The 13,190-nt window shown below is 38.8% G+C and overlaps 1 protein-coding gene across 2 annotated transcripts in view; it reads left to right on the top strand.

Moving 5' to 3' along the window:
- The window catches only part of IMPG1 (interphotoreceptor matrix proteoglycan 1), a 158,119-nt gene that overhangs the window by 143,889 nt on the left and 1,040 nt on the right, over nt 1–13,190 (top strand). For both annotated transcript variants that reach the window (XM_030929175.1, XM_010372244.2), the window contains 2 exons: nt 6,203–6,401; nt 12,662–12,734. In XM_030929175.1, the coding sequence (XP_030785035.1) occupies nt 6,203–6,401; nt 12,662–12,734 (272 nt within the window). The remainder of the gene's footprint in view (nt 1–6,202; nt 6,402–12,661; nt 12,735–13,190) is intronic.

The following is a 13,190-nucleotide window of genomic DNA, read 5'->3' as shown; positions in this document are numbered from 1 at the left end:
GAGAAATAAAATCCTTTACAGATAAGCAAATGCTTAGAGATTTTGTCACCACCAGGCCTGCCTTACAAGAGACCCTGAAGGAAGCCCTAAACATGGAAAGGAACAACTGGCACCAGCCATTGCAAAAACATGCCAAAATGTAAAGACCATCGAGGCTAGGAAGAAACTGCATCAACTAACGAGCAAAATAACTGGTTAATATCATAATGGCAGGATCAAGTTCACACATAACAATATTAACCTTAAATGTAAAAGGACTAAATGCTCCAATTAAAAGACACAGACTGGCAAACTGGATAAAGAGTCAAGACCCATCAGTCTGCTGTATTCAGGAGACCCATCTCACATGCAGAGACATACATAGGCTCAAAATAAAGGGATGGAGGAAGATCTACCAAGCAAATGGAGAACAAAAAAAAAGCAGGGGTTGCAATCCTAGTCTCTGAATAAACAGACTTTAAACCATCAAAGATCAAAAGAGACAAAGAAGGCCATTACATAATGGTAAAGGGATCAATTCAACAGGAAGAGCTAACTATCCTAAATATATATGCACCCAATACAGGAGCACCCAGATTCATAAAGCAAGTCCTTAGAGACTTACAAAGAGACTTAGACTCCCATACAATAATAATGGGAGACTTCAACACTCCACTGTCAACATTAGACAGTTCAACGAGACAGAAAGTTAACAAGGATATCCAGGAATTGAACTCATCTCTGCACCAAGCGGACCTAATAGACATCTATAGAACTCTCCACCCCAAATCAACAGAATATACATTCTTCTCAGCACCACATCGCACTTATTCCAAAATTGACCACATAATTGGAAGTAAAGCACTCCTCAGCAAATGTAAAAGAACAGAAATTATAACAAACTGTCTCTCAGACCACAGTGCAATCAAACTAGAACTCAGGACTAAGAAACTCAATCAAAACCGCTCAACTACATGGAAACTGAACAAGCTGCTCCTGAATGACTACTGGGTACATAACGAAATGAAGGCAGAAATAAAGATGTTCTTTGAAACCAATGAGAACAAAGATACAACATTCCAGAATCTCTGGGACACATTTAAAGCAGTGTGTAGAGGGAAATTTATAGCACTAAATGCCCACAAGAGAAAGCAGGAAAGATCTAAAATTGACACTCTAACATCACAATTAAAAGAACTAGAGAGGCAAGAGCAAACACATTCAAAAGCTAGCAGAAGGCAAGAAATAACTAAGATCAGAGCAGAAGTGAAGGAGATAGAAACACAAAAAAACCCTCCAAAAAATCAATGAATCCAGGAGTTGGTTTTTTGAAAAGATCAACAAAATTGACAGACCACTAGCAAGACTAATAAAGAAGGAAAGAGAGAGGAATCAAATAGATGCAATAAAAAATGATAAAGGGGATATCACCACCGACCCCACAGAAATACAAACTACCATCAGAGAATACTATAAACACCTCTACGCAAATCAACTAGAAAATCTAGAAGAAACGGATAATTTCCTGGACACTTACACTCTCCCAAGACTAAACCAGGAAGAAGTTGAATCCCTGAATAGACCAATAGCAGGCTCTGAAATTGAGGCAACAATTAATAGCCTACCCACCAAAAAAAGTCCAGGACCAGATGGATTCACAGCTGAATTCTACCAGAGGTACAAGGAGGAGCTGGTACCATTCCTTCTGAAACTATTCCAATCAATAGAAAAAGAGGGAATCCTCCCTAACTCATTTTATGAGGCCAACATCATCCTGATACCAAAGCCTGGCAGAGACACAACAAAAAAAGAGAATTTTAGACCAATATCCCTGATGAACATCGATGCAAAAATCCTCAATAAAATACTGGCAAACCGGATTCAGCAGCACATCCAAAAGCTTATCCACCATGATCAAGTGGGCTTCATCCCTGGGATGCAAGGCTGGTTCAACATTCGCAAATCAATAAACATAATCCAGCATATAAACAGAACCAAAGTCAAGAACCACATGATTATCTCAATAGATGCAGAAAAGGCTTTTGACAAAATTCAACAGCCCTTCATGCTAAAAACGCTCAATAAATTCGGTATTGATGGAACGTACCTCAAAATACTAAGAGCTATTTATGACAAACCCACAGCTAATATCATACTGAATGGGCAAAAACTGGAAAAATTCCCTTTGAAAACCGGCACAAGACAGGGATGCCCTCTCTCACCACTCCTATTCAACACAGTGTTGGAAGTTCTGGCTAGGGCAATCAGGCAAGAGAAAGAAATCAAGGGTATTCAGTTAGGAAAAGAAGAAGTCAAATTGTCCCTGTTTGCAGATGACATGATTGTATATTTAGAAAACCCCATCATCTCAGCCCAAAATCTCCTTAAGCTGATAAGCAACTTCAGCAAAGTCTCAGGATACAAAATTAATGTGCAAAAATCACAAGCATTCTTATACACCAGTAACAGACAAGCAGAGAGCCAAGTCAGGAATGAACTTCCATTCACAATTGCTTCAAAGAGAATAAAATACCTAGGAATCCAACTTACAAGGGATGTCAAGGACCTCTTCAAGGAGAACTACAAACCACTGCTCAGTGAAATCAAAGAGGACACAAACAAATGGAAGAACATACCATGCTCATGGATAGGAAGAATCAATATTGTGAAAATGGCCATACTGCCCAAGGTTATTTATAGATTCAATGCCATCCCCATCAAGCTACCAATGACTTTCTTCACAGAATTGGAAAAAACTGCTTTAAAGTTCACATGGAACCAAAAAAGAGCCCGCATTGCCAAGACAATCCTAAGTCAAAAGAACAAAGCTGGAGGCATCACGCTACCTGACTTCAAACTATACTACAAGGCTACAGTAACCAAAACAGCATGGTAGTGGTACCAAAACAGAGATATAGACCAATGGAACAGAACAGAGTCCTCAGAAATAATACCACACATCTACAGCCATCTGATCTTTGACAAACCTGAGAGAAACAAGAAATGGGGAAAGGATTCCCTATTTAATAAATGGTGCTGGGAAAATTGGCTAGCCATAAGTAGAAAGCTGAAACTGGATCCTTTCCTTACTCCTTATACGAAGATTAATTCAAGATGGATTAGAGACTTAAATGTTAGACCTAATACCATAAGAACCCTAGAAGAAAATCTAGGTAGTACCATTCAGGACACAGGCATGGGCAAGGACTTCATGTCTAAAACAGCAAAAGCAACAGCAGGAAAAGCCAAAATTGACAAATGGGATCTAATTAAACTAAAGAGCTTCTGCACAGCAAAAGAAACTACCATCAGAGTGAACAGGCAACCTACAGAATGGGAGAAAATTTTTGCAATCTACTCATCTGACAAAGGGCTAATATCCAGAATCTACAAAGAACTCAAACAAATATACAAGAAAAAAACAAACAACCCCATCAAAAAGTGGGCAAAGGATATGAACAGACATTTCTCAAAAGAAGACATTCATACAGCCAACAGACACATGAAAAAATGCTCATCATCACTCGCCATCAGAGAAATGCAAATCAAAACCACAATGAGATACCATCTCACACCAGCTAGAATGGCAATCATTAAAAAGTCAGGAAACAACAGGTGTTGGAGAGGATGTGGAGAAATAGGAACACTTTTACACTGTTGGTGGGATTGTAAACTAGTTCAACCATTATGGAAAACAGTATGGCAATTCCTCAAGGATCTAGAACTAGATGTACCATATGACCCAGCCATCCCACTACTGGGTATATACCCAAAGGATTATAAATTATTCTACTACAAAGACACATGCACACGTATGTTTATTGAGGCACTATTCACAATAGCAAAGACTTGGAATCAACCCAAATGTCCATCTGTGACAGACTGGATTAAGAAAATGTGGCACATATACACCATGGAATACTATGCAGCCATAAAAAAGGATGAGTTTGCGTCCTTTGTAGGGACATGGATGCAGCTGGAAACCATCATTCTTAGCAAACTATCACAAGAAAAGAAAACCAAACACCGCATGTTCTCACTCATAGGTGGGAACTGAACAATGAGGAAACTTGGACTCCGGAAGGGGAACATCACACACCGGGGCCTATCATGGGGAGGGGGGCGGGGGGAGGGATTGCCTTGGGGAGTTATACATGATATAAATGATGAATTGATGGGTGCTGACGAGTTGATGGGTGCAGCACACCAACATGGCACAAATATACATATGTAACAAACCTGCACATTATGCACATGTACCCTAGAACTTAAAGTATAATAAAAAAAAAAAGAGGAAAAATCTATTATATTTATTTCACATAGCATTTTTAAAAACTTAGTCACTGAACTTCTTTTTAGTGTAAAACCTATCAAATCCAGCTGAATTAAGTTCAGCAAATGTTCCCACTTGGGAAATATTGGACCAGATGATCTCCGGTCATCCTAATTCTAAAAATTCTTTCTATTTATGTATCTTGTAAAGCACAGTTCTGATCATATGCTTCCCTTGCTCAAAAATCCTCCATGGCTCCCACCTGACTATAAAGTCCAAATTCCTTAGCACTGCATTTAGATATTTGCCTTAACTTACCTTTCCAGTCTTAGTTCCCTTCTTTTCCGTCCACAAGTCTCTGCTCCTTCCTAACTGGGTTCCCTCTGCTCTCTCTTCCCATTTCTGTTGCTTTCCCATTTCTGTGGCTCTGCTCATGCTGCTGCCTCCAGTTGGAATGTCTTTCCTAGTCTTTGTATGGACAAATGCAACTCACTTTAAATTCTCACGTCAAAGCGATCCCCTCCATGATGCTCTCTTCTCCAAACGTATCTTCCCTAGAGCTTATTTAAAGCTCTGTACTGGTGGCCAGGTGCAGTGGCTCACGCCTGTAATCCCAGCACTTTGGGAGGCCGAGAGGGGCGGGTCTCCTGAGATCAGGAGTTTCAGACCAGCCTGGCAAAATTCCATCTCTACTAAAAATACAAAAATTAGCCGGGCATGGTGGCGGGCACCTGTAATCCCAGCTACTTGGGAGGCTGGGCCAGGAGAATCACTTGAACTCAGGAGACCAAGGTTGCAGTGAGCCGAGATGGTGCCACTGCCCTCTAGCCTGGGTGACAGGGTGAAATTCCATCTCAAAAAATAAAATAAAATGAAGATCTGTACTCTACAAGATATTGGGCTTCTTGTATAGCATTATTTGTATGCATTACTTACTTCCCCTAAATTTCTTGGAAGAATGGCTTTACTGTTGCCTGTTCCCTAGTTCTTTGCACATAATAGGTATTTGGTTAAAGAATAACCTGAAAAGTAAGTGGCTGACGTGATTAAACAGGAAACCTTCCAGGGCAGAAACAACAGTGGTCTGATGACAAGAGGCATGTTCTGGTTCTGCCATCAGCCCTTGGGGACTCCGGCCAGTTGCTTCTCTACTGAGAGCTCAATGTGCGGAGTCCCCAAGCTTTATAAGGATAAGGAAGGGCAGACAGGGGCCTCTGGCCTTCCAGAGCTAAATATCTGAGATTCTCTTGATTTCTAATCCACTTTCCAAACAATTGGAGACAACTCTGAGAATTAGGAATAGAGTAAAATAGAACAATTAATGACAAGAAAGAAGAGAGTCTAAATGTTAATAGGGAAGAAATAATTCATCCAAAAGAATGACTCTCTAACATTAGGGCCTTAGCAAGAGACCAAGATAAATTTATATTTGAAATCAGGAAATCATCCTGAGTTCTCAAGGCCGTGAACATAAATGATGACTTTACTGCTTTATAAATGCTTACTTAAAACAAAAAAACTAAGTAACAAAACATTCCTAATTCTCTAATGCAGCGGTTTTCAAAATGTGCTCCCCAGACCAGATGCATCAGCATTACCTGGAACTGTTTTAGAGCCAGAATTCAGTCCCCATTCCACGCTGCCTGCACAGGAACTCTGAGTGTGGGGCTCAGGAATATGTTTTAACAAGGCCTCCAGATGATTCAGATGCACACTGAAGGTTGTAAATAATTATATTTGGAGCTAAATATAATATCACTTGTATCTGTAAATTCATTTTTCAAAGATACAGAGTGTGGTTCTCTTTTCCCTCCAGTCTGATACCACAACTGTGCAACCCACTCCAAAATGAGGTAATAGCAAATATATTTGGTCTCTTGCCTTTGACTGCTGCCAGTTCCATTGCTGAGAGAGTCATACATTCGCTAACATCTGCCCCATTTCTTACAGCTGATCAAGCAGATCCCTGCAAGTTCCTGGCCTGCGGCGAATTTGCCCAGTGTGTAAAGAACGAATGGACTGAGGAAGCGGAGTGTCGCTGCAAACCAGGATATGAGAGCCAGGGGGGCCTGGACGGTCTAGAACCGGGCCTCTGTGGCCCTGGCAGAAAGGAATGCGAGGTCCTCCAGGGAAAGGGAGCTCCATGCAGGTGGGTCAAGCATGCTAACTTCATAGACCCAAGAACTCATTACTCATCCTTCTGAGAAACCCATCATTAGAGTAAATTCATACAGTCCTTTCAACCCATGGTTTTTAAACTTTAGTGAGCATAGGAATCACCCAGAAAAGGGCCTGTTAAAACAACATGGCTGCGCCTTACTATGCCCTGTTTCTGATTCAGTAGGTCTGGATGGGGCTCAGGTACAGCTGATGCTGCCGCTCCTAGGACCCCACTTTGAGAACCCTGCTCCAGGCATCCCGGCAAGAGTTCCTAAAGACCAATAGGGAAGGTAGAAAGAACCTGTATCAGCTTTAAAAGACTGAATACTTGGTCTACTACCTTAATTGGGGATGTATTTGTGCATAAAATTTGATGTTTGAAAGCAAACATAATAGCTTTCATCATAAGAAAGCTGGAAATATAGAAAATTATGACAAAAAAATAAAAATCCCGTTAATTCAACACATTATCTTTTGGTGTTCATGTTCACATAAAATTGATTTATATGGAATTTTCTAAAGCACAATAGATTCAGACTTTCTTGTTTTATAGTCCTCTTTTTTAAACTTAGAATGTTTCCCCATATCATGAAATATTTTTGTAGCATCATTTTTACTGATTACATAATGGTCCGTTTTCTAGATGTGTTACGATGTGTTTAATCATTCCTTCATTTCCAGACAGAAAGGTTAAGAGAAGCTTTTTAGAAGGAGGAAAAGGAGGCAAGATACAAATGGCTTTCTATTCAGGAACCAGACTTTAGGTGTTATGAAGGTGGCCTTATGAGCAAAAAGGGAGCAGGAAAGTTTCCATATAATGCAACCTATATTACAGACAAAGGATGAACATGTATTAATAAAGACAAACATCCTAATAATAAAATAAGCAAAAAATACAGAGGTGTGATTCATAGAAGAAACCCACATGACCAGTAAAATACAGAAGATTCTGGATCTCACTATAATCAGGGAAATGCAAAAACAATAAGGAGATACCATTTGAATTTGGCACAAGAAGATTGATGATACTCAGTGTGGGAATATGGAGGAAAGCAAGTTCCATCAAGCGTTGCTGGTGGATATACAAATTGGAAAAGCCTTTTTTCAAAATAAATTTGTCATTATCTATAAAATTTTAAATTTGACTCAGGTACTCTACTTTTAGACAACTATTTCTACAGAAATAGTTGCACCTGTGCACCGAGTTATGCTTACAAGAATGTTCACAGCATTAATGCTTTGAGTCATGAAACAATTGTATAGCCCATCAATAGGGAAATGGTTAACCTAGAGTGCAGTACATTACTGTGAAACAGCAGCTAAAGGCAGCAATACATATAACGCTACTGGAGCTGCCATAGAGGGAAAAATAACATATCATTAAATGAGAAAGCAAATTGCAGCATAAAAGATCCTGTACATGTAATAAATTAATAATAATACTGTACTTTAAGTATATTAGGTTCAACCATATGGCACTGCCATTTTGTCAGTCACAAATCATCAAATATTGGCAGTTTTGCATGGTTCAATCTAACGTGTAAGTGAATTCATAGCAAAAATGTGGAATAGGTACACAACTATCATTCCAGTTAACAATGAAATGGAGTGAAATTGAGGTCCGGGGTTTTTAATAATGAGAATCTGTTCATGTATCACTTGTGTAAATTTTGTTTTAGGCTAGTCAAGTGCAGTAGTAAGAAGAGGGAAAGAAATAGAACAAGCATTTCCATTTGCAATTGACCGTAAACAATCAGCTGAGAGAACTCACTATGTTCGGAACCAGCCCACATGTGTAATTTGAAAGAAGGGTTGGGCTGGGAGCTGTAATCCCAGCACTTTTGGAGGCTGAGGTGGGCAGATTGCCTAAGGTCAGGAGTTGGAGACCAGCCTGGCCAACATGGTGAAACCCCGTCTCTACAGACACACAAAAATTAGCCGGGCATGATGGCACATGCCTGTAATCCAACCTATTCAGGAGGCCGAGGCAGGAGAATCGCTTGAACCTAGGAGGTGGAGGTTGCAGTGAGCCAACATCGCACCATGCAATCCAGCCTGGGCGACAGAGCAAGACTCCATCTAAAAAAAGAAAGGTTGAGGGGTGGAAAGAAAGGGTCAATGAACAAGGCTGGATTAAAGTGAATAAGAAGAGGGTTGTATACTGCTTTTGTGAACAGGAATGTATTCAGTTTTTATTTTAATCGGCCCTATTTGGTATTTCAGATGGCTGTAAAATTCATAATTTTAAACATTTCTCTTTCTTTAATGAGAAAGATTGCTTTACTTCTAGGTTGTCATAAGTGAGATCAGTAAAGCAAGGCATAAGGTGATCTGGAAATAGACACCTCTCGAAAAGGTTGGTGGTGCTCTACTTCCTCCACCTGTGCCTGTCTCTGGGGCATAACATGGGATTCAACTACATCAGAAAATTGATGCTCCTTAGACTAATGGAATGAAATGAACACTTTTGATCACCATGTGCCCGGCACCCTGCTAGATGTTGGGCAATAGATGAGAGGAAGCGGGGAAGGAAGAAAGGGAGGGAGGGAGGGAGGGAAAAATGCTTAATTTCTTCAGGAAGAAGGGAGAAATTCCCATATCACCCCAATTTTGCCCTTTTCCACTTCCTGAATATTCCTTTTTAAATGTTAAGTATTAACCCCTGATATCCTCAGCATGAGGACAAACCCCTGTTGCCCCTACGAGCTACTTCAAACAGATTCTCATGAAGAAACAGGACCACAGCAGTGCTCTGAGTATCCCTTGTGCATCTCCGTGACCTGCTCCTCCTCCCGTCAGTTCTTTCTGTTCGTCCCAAGATGCCATCATTTATGTGATTAAATTTATTTATATAAGGATTAGCTGACAAATTAAAACCCAATCAACCATAGGTAAGACACTGGTTACAATTAGAGGCTTTAAAGTTTGACCCAAATTTCAGTTAAGAGCTCTGCCTCCAACGAGGTGTGACTTTAAGCCACTTCCCCACCCCCTGCCTTTAAGCTCCAAATTTCTCATCTATCTAATGGGAATAACAGGAATAAATTCATGGGTTTTGGTAAGGAATAAATTAGATGCCTTTCAGTGTAAGTTACTCACTACTAGCATTATTGGAGCTGTTTCTGTCAACAAAGGGTAGCCCTGTAAGGAAAAACTAAGATTCCCTACCTGGCACTTAAACTCAGAAGCAAATCCATGAGAACACCAAGTGCTGCAACTTTGAAAACAGCGTTCTCTAAAGAACTGTAAATTTAGCTGCTGTTTTTGTTATTCTACCTGAAAGTGATGAGATGGGGAAATGATACTGAGGGCAAGTGCCCTCCGGAGAAGACTACCATTGACACACAAAGAGCAGTTTCCATTACTTCAGTTACTTGTCATTGTTTCTCATTACATTTTCACCTTTATTTTTCCTTCTATTCTTTTCCTCCATCCAATATTTATAACTATACTCCGTACATTTTTACCCTTCCCTCAATTTTGGATGTCATATACATACATTCTGTCATACTAGGAACTTACTTGAAACTTCCTTTTTTTGGTATAATGAGTTAGGCTCTTATTAATCACAATTATCAGTATGCATATACAAAAACAAAGTGCAGATCTAAATCTAACAGAGTAGATTCTGACTTTTCCTTTTCAGGTCTTAACATTCTCACTTTTGTCCTTTAATTTAATAGGCCTAATATGCTCTCTGTGACATTACTTGTACTAATGAAAATTGTTTCTAAATATAGGGGACAGTTTCAGTAAATGATGGTACAAAGTGACATTCATGAGGATGTTTTAATCATATGGAAGTGCTTGTTGTAATCACAGCAAAGTCACAGGTTCACTCACATGCTACACCTCAAATGGAGAAAAGGAGGTCTAGTTTTTTTCCCTCTCAATAGTTGTTACCAACTCCCTTTTGAGCTCTTTCTCCACTGAATAGTGGGCAGGTTTGGTTAGTGAGTGGGTTTGTGGGAGGAAAAGGTTGAGATTTTATATAGTCCAATTTAAAGTAGTCCAAACTTCATCTGATTAATTATTTGAGCAATCACTTTAGACAACTCAGTTTGCTTGGAACATATAGTGAGGTATGGCTCTCCTGGTCTTGACAGTTCTTCTGGAAGTTTTCTAGTTCCATATTCCCCTGACCTGTGATCTCTTAGTTCTGATCCCAGGCATCTGCCCCCTCCCTGGCATTCTCAAAGCCTCCAAGTCTCCCAACCAGGACAAATTGGAACCAAAAATGCTGCCTTAGGTGGTGGGACGGGGAACAAGGAAATTGTTAATCAACTTCCTTTAAAAAAATAAATACAGGCCTGGCACGGTGGCTCACGCCTGTAATCCCAGCTCTTTCGGAGGCCAAGGTGGGTGGATCACCTGAGGTCAGGAGTTCGAGACCATCCTGGCCAACATGGTGAAACCCTGTCTCTACTAAAAATACAAAAATTAGCTGGGTGTGGTTGTGTGTGCCTGTAATCCCAGCTACTGGGGAGGCTGAGGCAGGAGAATCGCTTGTACCTGAGAGACGGAGGTTGCAGTGAGTTGAGATGCCACTGCACTCCACTGGGTGACTGACAGAGCAAGACTCTGTCTCAAAAAAAAAAAAAAAAAAAGTACAGATAGGGTCTCACTATGTTGCCCAGGCTGGTCTCGAACTCCTTGGCTCAATCCTCCCACCTCAGTCTACCAAAGTGCTGGGATTATAGGTATGAGTCACTGCACCTGGTCTCAACCTCCTTAAACTGTATTTTTCCTCCTCTCTCCTCTGCCTTCTTCTCGTCGAGCACTAGGACTGGAATTTTCCGTCCTTCTCCCATTCCCTGAAATTGTAATAAACAGATGTTGAGAGAAAGAAAAAAGTTTAATAAGGGAATATATATAGGAAGATAGCTCCTAAATATTATGCCCATTTTATAATGCAAAGAAGAAAAACACAAAATGTAAAATGCATATACACTATCAATAGAAATTATGTATATAGAAAAGTCTAAAAATGTTTATTTTTCTTTAAAAAATTTAACTGACACACAATTGTACATACAGATGGGGTACAATGTGGTATTTCAATACATGTATACATTGTGTAATGATCAAATCAGGGTAATTAGCATTCCCATCATCTCAAACATTTATCCTTTCTTTGTAGTAAGAACATTTAAAATCCTCTCTTATAGCTATTTTGAAATATACATCAACTACAGTCATCCTACTGTGCAGTAGGACACCAGAATTTATTCCACCTACCTAATTGTAACTTTGTACCCATTGACCAATCTCTCTCCATGATACCCTCCTCCCTCCCCTCCCCAGTCTCTGGTAACTACTGTTCTATTTTGTGTTTCTATGAGATCAGCTTTTTAAATTCCACATGAGTGAGAGCTTGTAGTATTTGTTTGTGTCTGGCTTATTTCACTTAATATAATGTCTTCTGGGTTCATCCATGTTGTGACAAATAACAGGATTTCATCCTTTTAATGACTTAATAGTATTCTATTATATATAGTATATATTATATATAATTACATATAAATCATATATATTATATATACTATATAATTTATATGTAATTTTATAATTATATATGTAATACATATATATCACACTTTATTGATGAACACAGGTTGACTCCAAATCTTGCGTATTATGAATACTGCTGCAATATACATGGGACTGCAGGTATCTCTTTGATATACTGATTTCATCTTCTTTGGCTAGATATCCAGTAGTGGGATTGCTCGATCATATGGTAGTCCTATTTTTAATTTTTTTAGGAACCTACAGACGGTTTTCCATAATGACTGTACTAATTTATATTCCCACCAACAGGGTATAAGGGTTCCCTTTTCTCTGCATCCTCGATAACACTTGTTATCTTTTGGATTTTTGATAATAGCCATTCTAACTGAAATAAGGTGACATTTTATTGTGGTTTAAATTCTATTAGCAATATGCTATTATAGAGTTGTTTTTCAGCAACTACAACTCAGAACTTGAATTGAGAAATAAATCTATGTTTTGTAATCCTTCAGTCCTTCTGAGACCACTGCCTAAGAAATAGTAAGCCAACTAAAAGACAAAACTCGGGGCAAATGCTGAAAGCACACTTCTTCCAACTCAAATGGAAGACACCTGCAAAAATATGTTATCTATTTTCACTTGTCATGATATTAAAACTAAAATAGTAGAAAGATGTAGTTACTATTAATGTTGATAAGCCCAAGAAACAAGATACTATGTTTTTGCTTTCTTTTGTAGGTTGCCAGATCACTCTGAAAATCAAGCATACAAAACTAGTGTTAAAAAGTTCCAAAATCAACAAAATAACAAGGTAAAATCATGCTTTCTTTTATAAGTTGGTTGTAATTACTAAACTTGACTTTTGAAGGAAATTAAAAACATTTCTGTCCTTCTTGTTTTAAATAGAAATAAGCAAGATACTTTCTAATTTACTGTTTTAAGGGGAGGATATTTTCTAGTGCAAAAGGATATTTCTAGTGCAAGGGGATATTTTCTAGAGTCAGAAGGCTGGGACTAACCGAAATGTGTAGATAAAACAACAGAATAACAAAACCAATCCAAGTATCTTATAATATTCCCAACCTTTTCTTATAAAAATATACATGTAATTTATCAAGTATATTTTAAGGTTGAAATCTTTACAATAATAACTTATATTCCTGGCATTGAATAATTTTATATACTTTCAATTTCAAATAATAATCAGCTAAAGGAAAAATATGTAGAAAATATGAAGAAACAAGATTTGTGAACGAGTAACTTCAAA

This window comes from Rhinopithecus roxellana, chromosome 4, assembly GCF_007565055.1.
Source record: "Rhinopithecus roxellana isolate Shanxi Qingling chromosome 4, ASM756505v1, whole genome shotgun sequence".
NCBI classification, from domain to species: Eukaryota; Metazoa; Chordata; class Mammalia; order Primates; family Cercopithecidae; genus Rhinopithecus; species Rhinopithecus roxellana.
This window is presented reverse-complemented; position numbering and strand designations above follow the sequence as displayed.